The sequence below is a fragment of the Cydia splendana genome, chromosome 12 (assembly GCF_910591565.1).
Source record: "Cydia splendana chromosome 12, ilCydSple1.2, whole genome shotgun sequence".
Taxonomy (NCBI): Eukaryota; Metazoa; Arthropoda; class Insecta; order Lepidoptera; family Tortricidae; genus Cydia; species Cydia splendana.
The window spans coordinates 17,111,448-17,121,932 of NC_085971.1; the positions used below are offsets into that span (position 1 = coordinate 17,111,448).

At 38.7% G+C, this 10,485-nt stretch overlaps 1 protein-coding gene across 1 annotated transcript; it reads right to left on the minus strand.

Moving 5' to 3' along the window:
* Positions 1-1,010: 1,010 nt before the first annotated feature.
* LOC134795649 (coiled-coil and C2 domain-containing protein 2A) lies at positions 1,011-10,440 on the minus strand. The gene is made up of 13 exons (XM_063767556.1): positions 9,816-10,440; positions 7,321-9,135; positions 6,687-6,868; positions 6,478-6,598; positions 6,010-6,169; positions 5,683-5,850; positions 5,049-5,312; positions 4,277-4,429; positions 3,528-3,845; positions 3,104-3,181; positions 2,881-3,041; positions 2,198-2,315; positions 1,011-1,507 (listed from the first exon to the last, which is right to left on the minus strand). The coding sequence occupies exons 1-13, from the start codon at positions 10,364-10,366 to the stop codon at positions 1,322-1,324; spliced, it is 4,275 nt and encodes a 1,424-aa protein (XP_063623626.1). The 5' UTR covers positions 10,367-10,440; the 3' UTR covers positions 1,011-1,321.
* Between the last annotated feature and the right edge of the window lie 45 nt (positions 10,441-10,485).

The window sequence follows — 10,485 nt, forward strand, 5'->3', positions numbered from 1 at the left end:
CGTTTTAAAAATAAGTTACGGCAAATACGTAGGTTGCCCTGAAAGTTTCGGGAATGGGACACTTAGAAATAACATAATAGAAACAGGCATATAATTTATAAAAATGTAACTCTTTATAAAACTTTTAAGGTATATTCCATTTGGTTGTCATTTGTATTTAAGAATTACTGGCAATTTGAAAATTGTATGTCGAACATTATTTGAATTTTTGGCCAAGTGATTTTTCGGATCATATTTTTAAACGGTTTTCAATATGCCCTCAGCGAACAAATAAAAGTTACAATGGGCTTCTGTTATTTTTTTATGAACTAGAGTTCATCGTACGCTCGTTTGCAGTTAAAATTAAATATGAAAGTCACTTTCATTTTATCCCATGGGTGATCTTAAAGAAGCATGTCATTCCAAAGCGACGTCAAAAATTAAAATCGCATTTGTGCTGTTAATTAAAAAGACTGCCAAAAAAGTTGCATATCGGCAGATTTCGACATTCCTAAATATTCATATGACAACAGTAAAAAAATCTTTTATATATATATATATATGTAAAAAAACTTCAATTCCGTTGGCTACTCCACGAATTTCATACAAAACCACTAAGGCCCCAAAATCGCCATACAAAAAGGACTTTGGGATTATGAGCCGTGTGCATTACAGAATGATTACTTTCAAAAGAAAATTTATATGCGTGGTCAGTTTGAGTTTAAGTATGCATTACAATAAAGATTGACTGTCTAGATGCGACAGTTTTCTCTATTCCCGAAACTTTCAGGGCAACCTACGTATGTAACAATTATGAATCTACGATCTTACGAATTACGATCATTATTTTATATTCTTCTGCTTTCATAAGTAATAGTTACTGATTTCTAAAATGCGTTTTTTCAATTAAAAAACATGTCAAGATCGCTTACCTTCTTTCTAATGCTAAAAACCGGGCAAGTGCGAGTCGGACTCGCGCACGAAGGGTTCCGTACCATATGCAAAAAACGGCAAAAAAAAAAAGGTCACCCAACCAAGTACTGACCCCGCCCGACGTTGCTTAACTTCGGTCAAAAATCACGTTTGTTGTGTGGGAGCCCCACTTAAATCTTTATTTTATTCTGTTTTTAGTATTTGTTGTTATAGCGGCAACAGAAATACATCATCTGTGAAAATTTCAACTGTCTAGCTATCACGGTTCGGGAGATACAGCCTGGTGACAGACGGACGGACGGACGGACAGCGGAGTCTTAGTAATAGGGTCCCGTTTTACCCTTTGGGTACGGAACCCTAAAAACGAACTATAGTAAACGTTTATGAATAAGGGGGTAGGTATTTATGCTTATATCCTAGAAATGCTAGCCAGGAACACCCATACACTAATAACGTTATTGGGGTACGAATATATTTCGACCCCCATCGCGAACTCTGCATTAAGGTCCGCTTGCACGTGGAGACCAGTCGATTTGACAGTCGAGATGACAGATCTCATGTTGACAAATGGCATGTTTAGCGGGAACCCGAACATCTGAAAATAAAGTTTTATTTTTTACTGTTGAAATGCATACATATTAGCCGCGGTTTACATTCGCGTGCGAGCCACGAAACGCGAGTGTAAGCGGTGGGCTCGTGGCTCTGCTCGCGTGGAGGAGCGGTTTTTGGGCACGAGTCAAAGGGGCTCGCGCGGAACGCGCGCTTGCTTCTTGCATTCGCGTTCGGATGTCATTCTGTTACAAACCTTATACCGTGCCGTTTGTGTTTAAAATCGATTAGCTCGACGAGCTTACGAGCTGTGGCCGAGACACGAGACGAGGCGAGAGTAGCTCGGCGAGCTTACGAGCTCGAGGCGAACACAAGACGAGCCGCGAATATAAATAAGCTATTAGAAAATATGCGGGGATAATAATTAAATTTATGGGTTGATTCACCAAAGGTGTGAACCGTAATAATTCGTATGCGTCAAAATATGTCATACTGCCTATACTTATGCCGGTGAACATGACAATAGAGTCGGACCACGCTAAGTGTTCATACCAAGTGCAAGTCAAGTATGAATATTCTTACTGCCAAGTTTGTGCAAAATTAGCGTGGCCAGAGTCTTAACTCACAAAATGATGACACTTACGACCATCAGCTGTTGACTTTGACTCGTGACGCGAGTCGCTGGTCAAACTCTAGTACACCCAGAATGAGTACACCTACCTAAAGTATATCCTACCTTGTGTGTGACCATTAGTTGTTTCAACCGCTGTCCTAACCCCGGCTTCTGTTCCGTGGGGTTGAAGGCGTAGTACTCCCAGAACGGCAACTCTTCTCGGAGCAGCGTGCTACAGTATCTATACAACATAAATAACAGAATAATATCTCTTTCTCAATCTCACTTATAGCTGTGTCCTTAACGGATGTAAGGCGAACCACCTTACACACGACCGAACAGGCCCCTGACCGGACCAAGGTCGCGGTCCGGTACGCCCGTCTGTAATGGCTTTAAATGTGGCTGGTCGCGAGGCAAAAAATGTTAATGTGATGTGACTCGACCATTCAAAAACTATGATGCAAGGAAAGATAGAAGGCAAGAGGTAAAAGACTACCTAAACGCAGTTACATGAATCAAGTAAGAGTGAAAAAAATCTTACTCCAGCGGCAAGAGAAATTAAAGTGAAATGACGGAAAGAGAAAAAAGACGTATGGGGCTTAGAAGCCGCGGCTTGCCTTGTCTAGACTTAAATTTGTGTTATTTACAATAATAGTGGTAACACACTATCGCACCGCACCGCGACCTTGGTGCATCGCATCCATAAGTGAGAGCGAGAAACAGATATCTCTTTCTCACTCTCACTTATGGGTGCCACGCACCAAGGTCGTGGTGCGGTGCGATAGTGTGTTACGGCCTTAAGTTACCTGTTCCAAATAGTCTTGACGTGAGGGCGCCACTGCTGCACCTTACTTTTTATTCGGCTCTCCAGGGCTACTCGTAAATTCTCGACGCCGACGGGAGCGGAATACAGACTGGTATCAGTTACTACTGGGAGCTTCATAACGAAAATAGATTTGTCGAATACCTGAAAAGTGAAAATTATTGTCAAACCTGTATTGTACGCTTAAATTTCAATAAATAACTTACAGGCTGCCAGTCTGAAGATCGATTAAAATCAAAAGAGACGCTTTCACAATCGAGAGAAGACTGGACGTTCACCCATATCTGAAAGAAAAAAGTCGATCCATAATATGAATTCAATGTATAATTATAAACCGCTAAACTACTAATTAAAAACTACCGCTAATGTTTATACAAACACACTTTAGGTACAAAGAATCGTTTTCTACACGGTCAAAACCACTTTGGAAGTAAATAGGCAACTCAAAATACAACCCACATACTTATATAGTTGGTCAAGCAGATCTTGTCAGTAGAAAATGGCGGCAAATTTAAAAAATGTAGGCGCGAAGGGATATCGTCTCATAGAAAATTTGAATTTCGCGCCTTTTTCTACTGACAAGATTTGCTTGACCAACTATAATTACTATTAAGGATATAGGGTACTTACATTATCATTATCAAAGACATAATTCACATTCTTCAGCGGGCAACTGACATCTCTCAACTCAAATTTCTCTCCGCCAACTGCATCATAAACATACCACACAAAGTCATCGTTCCTCCCAAACAGTTTACTCTTATACTGATCACTGGACATGACCATTCTGTGGGTGGTTATGTCATATTTGGTGAGGACGTAAAAGCTTAGGCCTCGAGGGAGACCTAGGCCTGCGGCGATGTAACATTTGAGGCCGAGATGGAGAAAATAGCTGGTTAGGAGGATGGCGTGGTCGAGGGGGGAGCCGTGGAGGACTTTTAAGAGTTCCTGGAAAGAATTTTGCGTTAGCTAGTTCATTGGTTCGTCATTTTAGTCTTATTTGGTCGTCTAACTCTAAACTGCTAATAAAAATGATCGGAGAATGTACAAAAACGATGATATACTTTAAGGATCATCTGTTTGCCTCTTCCAGGCATTGGTTACTAAACTATAATAGTATTCTTGACGTATCCGGTTCGAAGGACCAAATAGTTTTTGATTCGTTATTTTATTATCACACTGTGCGGGAAATACACCAGGCCTAAATACCCCGGGGCTCACATGACCACAGGAGGCTGACCATTGGCATAACCAAAATTCTGTAGGGCCCTATTCGTCAAACTTGCCACGTGACGAGACAGTGGCCTAAGCAAGCCGTATCACTTTAATAATATGTTTTCTCGTATTACAAGTAGTAGGTGATCTAAAATAACACTTACCACCCCCAGTAACGTGACAACTCGTCTGTCCACTGGCTCATAGCACGGTATCAGTGACACGTATCTCAAGCACGCGTCCATCATTCTCCCCATACTATCCGCTTTCCCGCTGAACCCGCTGTAGATTGATTCCAACTCGGTTCCTTCTTCGATCTACAAAATAGTACCAAAGTAATATCACAGTGTAATACTTAACTAACTTATCGTACCAAATCCAGTAATAAAATTCTTGACAACCCTCAAGTGCGACTCCCGAGCTGAGATGGCAGACTAGTAGATAGTTTCTATAAATGTAACTTGCCCACTGTGTAAAACCTTACGCTGTGCTGGTAATATTTCATATTATTGTTTAGAGAGCAGGCGGCTTAGCACGGTCGCGTTTTTATCCCTTGTCACCATGCCTGTCACGTTCTAACAAGTATGTAAGTGCGAAAGGGACGCGCATAGTGATAGTCGATAAAAATGGAACCGTGCTGAGCCCGCAGGTCATGTTAGCCTAAATCACGCTTTTGGATGCCTCCTCTGCGTTGTTTCGCTCCAACCAAAGGACAGCAGGAGACCTGAACTTTATGCTTTGTCAGGGTATTGATACAGATGACGGAGTGATCCTGTAAGGTTTCCCTTTGAGGTTCGGAAGGGTGGTATTCCACCTATCCTATTTCTTTGTCCAATGTGTATTGCGTCTTACATTTTGCTTAATGAGAGAGTGAGACGTAATGACATTGGACAGATGGAATACCACCCGAAGGACTTAGAGTTGTGACATAGTTACCGTATCTTTCTTCCTTCCACTGCTCGACGATCGAGAACTCTTCGACATAGCCGACCCACTCTTAGGATTCTTCGGAAAGTTCTCATAATCCGGCGGCGGGATGGGCTGCAGGAAATGCGTCACAGACTTGTTGTGACCCGTACTATTTATGTACGTGAGGGAGATGTTTCTGGAAGGAAACTCGTTCGTGTACTCGGTTACAAAGTTGTTCAGATGTCGGATGATGTAGTCGTCAGGGTCGGTTGGAACTGGTTGATTGTAGCCCTGAAAATTGAAACCTAATGAGAATGCCTTCAAGAGGTTAACAAATAAATCAGCAACGCTTTTAAGCTATTAATGTTCTAGAAAAGTTCCACTCTGGTCTAAGGTCACTCTTTTCTCTAGTATTTTACAACTGTGGATAAAGAACTACATATCAGCGTCACACTTAAAACTGCCTATATATTATTGCGGACATCGTAAATCGAATTTTACTTGCATACATTATTACTACTCTTGCATATTCAAGGGATAAAGGCGAATAGACGAACTAAGAAACGAAAAAGTGGTTCGCGATAAGCCCTAAAGATTTCAATAGTCGATTAACTCTGTCGTGGTAAGTTAAAATCACTCAGGTCTCAAAGTCTCAACTTACTTGTCCTCCTCCCAAATGTGAAAGGCTGCTGGTTATCTGAAGCGACACGAAAGCTGCTTCTTTACTCATGAGCTGAGTTACCTCAGGTATCAAAGAGTGGGAGTTTTTGGGGGCACTCGCGTAGCCTAGAAGAAAGGGTGGCGAGGATATCTTGAAGGTGCCTTTTAGCTGAAATATACACAAGATCTTTCATTTATGTCCTTTACTATCTAAAAACACACATGTCGGTAGTCGTGGAAGATAAGGGGAGAGGCCTTTGCCCAGCAGTGGGACACCATTATAGCCTAGCAAAAAAAATTATAAATATCCATTTGTAGTACTACTTACCATGCCCATATCCAGAACCGTCTTCAATGGAACCTCTACGCAGCCAAGCCACTTATTTTGACAACGGTAGTGGACAGTAAGCGGCTGGTCGGAATCGTCTGCGACCGGTGACCGCTCTTCATCGAATATATTCACTTGGATTGTTGAAAGCGGAGACAGCCTGTAATGGTAATGGTAGGTGTCACAGGTATCTCTTGCGTGGGATCTAGAGACAGCCCAAAGGAAGAACTTTGACAAACTCATTTGTGCATTATTTCTTTAAATATTTGGCGGATACAATACGGTGTAGGCAGACAGATTGATTAAACGATGAATTAACTTTTATTATCTTTCTTCATAAGTTCTTCATAAGTTTAATTTAAGCTAGTTATGTAGAACACAGTTTGCCCTGATTCAATAGGTCTAAGTGTAAACTTCTCAAATGTTGGGGCTTCGCACCGGATATCACAATAATGAAACTAAACTTACTTAGTCTTGATCTTTAGAGTCTGATTCCAGGTAGGATGGCAGCCAATTGCAGGAGTAGTTTGCTCCGATATCTTATGATAGGACACTCGAACGAAAGGACGAAGAGGCCGAATTTTGAAACCTAAAAAAATCAAGATAGCAGACCAGAAAAAGGTATACCAAAATCAAAATGTTCTAACCAGTCCAAAATCAATTCAGATGATACCTACCAGCGATTTTCTCATCATCATCATCGTTCTGAACCACCGGAGCACTGCGATCCCGCAGTCCGAGAGCACGGAACACGCTCACACGGATCTCCTGCTCTTTGGGGAGGGCATCTGACATAAGTTGTTGCCTAGCGCTGTTCGAGAGGGCCAGGGATAGGTTGGACTGGTTTGAGAAGAGGCCCCTGAAATTTATGGTTGTAAAAAAATTAAAAAGTAAAGTGTTGATATGTGAAAAAGCGATTATCCGCGGAAAACCGTCAGATTTTAAGCAACTGAAATTGTAATTTCTGCTTGTCTTTCAAGAAAGCAGGCACAACTACGATATTATCCGATCGATCGATCATGTAATTTTAATTTTTACTATCAGTGTGCAGGTAGGTATAAATGTCATCAAGTCATCATCGAAAACATCAAACCTCATGCCTATATATACGGTCAAGCAAATCTTGTCAGTAGAAAAAGGCGAGAAATTCAAATTTTCTATGAGACGATATCCCTTCACGCCTACATTTTTCAAATTTGTCGCCTTTTTCTACTGACAAGATCTGCTTGACCAGCTATATTATCCTCAAATCCTAGTCAAAGATGACTGCTAAATAAAATTCTGAATGATTTACAAATTTTTAAAACCAACCTTAAACTCAAATCCTTGAAATCCCGTACGACATCTTTATGAGTTTTCTTCAACAGGTGCTCACTTAAATTCTTCAGCATATTCTTATTCAACTTCTCCACATATTTGGCCCCAATGTACCTCTGTATCTCTATTGGGTCCATATCTTGATTATCATAATATTGAACATCGAACTCATTCTCTGTACTCTTTTGGAGACAGTTCAACTGCTCTGTTGAAATTTGACTTGCCAATAAAGGTATCATTTTATTTTCTACATTTGTAAAACCACCGTTATTTCGTAGATGTAAGAGTTTTAGTCTGATGAATTCCGGACTTTCTTTATCTATAGGAATATTATCATCAGAAGAGACATTTAATTTGGATAAACTTCTCAAGGTATTTATTATTTCTTCGTCATTTCCAATGTCCTTTTCATATATATTTTCAATTATATGTTTTAATGCATCGATATCAGGCTTATCAATACCATGCATTAATTTCTTAAGCTTTCTACCTATTTCCATGGAAGATTTGATGGACTCCATCTCGTTTTCATTTAATTTCTCATTCCAGCCCATTTGCAAACTTACCTCGCATGTTGTATACAAATTCCCTTTAAACAGATTACTGCTTTTCAATCTTACTTTATTTTCTACTGCTATTTCTTTGATGTTATGTCCACAACCAACATGTTTGGGATTGGGTTCTACAATATTGTTATAAACAAATACTTCAGACTTATTTTCTGCATTGACACTAGTTTCTTTTATTTTGTTTAGAGCTATTTTTACGTAAGATACAGATTCGTCTTGTTCAAATAACTCTATTGTTATTTCAGTGTTTTTGGGTAGTATTTGTACTGAGAAAGATTCCGTGAATTCCACGTTGGTTTTATCTACTGGGCTACTTTCGTATGCGTCAGACTCACAAACAAACACGTCATCTACGAATATCTTAAAAAAATACTTCCTAGATTCCTGTTTCTGAGATTTTCGTCTGTCTGATATTAATTTAAAATCTTGTCTCAGGCTTATGTCGATCTTATCTTTAATTACTGTTTTATTAGCAATAGTTTCCGCTTCCGTTTTTATTATATCTTCATCAAAATCTAATTTGGGTTTATTCATTTTAGATTGTGATTTATTTGCCTTTGCATTTTTGTACTCGACATATTTTGTAACATAGTCATATTCAATTCTATCAAGTTTATCAGTGTATTCTATATTAAATACTTCAGACCATTCTTTTTCGTATTCTTCAGAGTCTTTCGTACTTTTATCAATATCTAAAACGTAACCAGTCTTAACTTTTCCTGATTTTTCTCTGGTCATTAAAACGTCTGACCACAAGGAACCAATTTGGTGTAGCATTTCGTTTCTCATATTCAAATGTTGTTCATGCTTGCTTTTCAAATAAAAAAGTTTCGCCGAATATTTTCTAACTGTTTCATCAAATCTTACAGTTTCCTTTTTCGCCGATATTTTCGTGAAGTCTTCTTTCAGACTGTCTCTAGTCTCTCTGATAACTTTGATATCTCTTATTAATTCACTACGCATTCTCTCATTTCCTTTGTACTCATTGTATATTTCAACAAGTTTACCACAAAGTAATTCTTCTAAAGATAATTCATGGTGATGTTTGAATTTAATATTTTTAATTGTAAAATCTAGAAATTTACTTAATCCGTCGTCAGATTCATTTGTAGCCACGACGTCTTCAAATTTTTCAGCTTCCATATACTGAACTGGTATAGGTTGATATTCTGTTATGGCATATTCCAACACTTTTGGGTATACAGGGTTTAAAACTGTTGTGAGTAACTTGTCTCCGTAGCTGAAATAAAATTGACTAAAGTCTATTAGGGATTATAGGTACTATCAAACAACTTGATTCCTGACCAACTGTGAAACCTTTTCACATTTAAGTATTGGCTAACACTGTGAAAACGTTCTATAGTGGGTCATAAAACTCATAAATCAGTTTGTTCGATTGTATATACGTCTCAGAATATGTCCATCATTAAAGGGGTCATCCATTAATTACGTCACACGAATTTCAAGGTTTTTTGACCCCTCCCCCCCTCCTTGTCACACTTGGTCACATTTGGCAAACCCCTCCTCCCCTGGTGTGACGTCACATTTTTCAACGAAATCGGCAAATCGAATTAAGTATTATTAATTTTTTGTCAAAATATTAGTAAATTTATAACCCAAAACTGATTATGAAAAAAAAAGTAAACTAATAAAAACGATTATCGTTCCAAAAACTTGTTTTTGAACTGTACAGTAAATAAAATGATTAAAATAAAATTTTGGTTACTGATGAAGTTAAAGTGACGTCACAAAGTTTGTGACTCCCCTCTCCCCCTTGTCACAACATGTCACATTTTCTTGACCCCCCCCCCCCCCTAAACGTGTGATGTAATTAATGGATGACCCCTAGGCATTATCTTCTTAGTAGTTTGTGGTATTATAAGTAAGTAGGTACCTAGAACAGGAGGTGCTTTAACTTACCCATGTTCCGGTATAAAGCAAAGAGGCTTTTTAAACATTTGTATCCCAGAACTTCTTAAGTATCTGTTTAATAATGGCTTCGAATTATCAATCTTCATGGTCACTAATTCTTCGGTCACTGGGGGAGTAAGCCCAGCTAATTCAGAGTTAATTATATCCATTAAATTTGAGGCGTCTGTTTTCTTTTTGGTATGTTTTTTCTTGCCTGGCTTCTTATGAGCATACTTCACATCGTATTCTGTAAAGAAATCTTCTTCGGTGATAGTTTTTGAATGAACTTTCGAAGACCGGCGTAGCGATTGTGTTTTCGGTTCATAAATAGCCTTTTCATCTATTTCATGGTATTCTTCGATGTCATTATCCTTCCCAAAGCTAGATGGAAACGATTTTAATTCAATATTTTCACTCATCATTACACAATATAAAGAAGTAGAGTGGTTTCTTTTACTCAAGCTTTGTTTGTTTTCATAACTTCCGCCATTTGTTGTCATAGAGATAATGCTACATTCAAAACTACGGCTGATCAAAAACCTTAATACGAACGCAACCATAAGGTTGCATTGATGCCCATATCAGCGTTATATTTATTGTCTTGAATAGTATTATCTGGCTACGTTCCACTGTATTAGAAGAAATGTCTAATTTTTTTTATTCCATCAATAAATTCAAA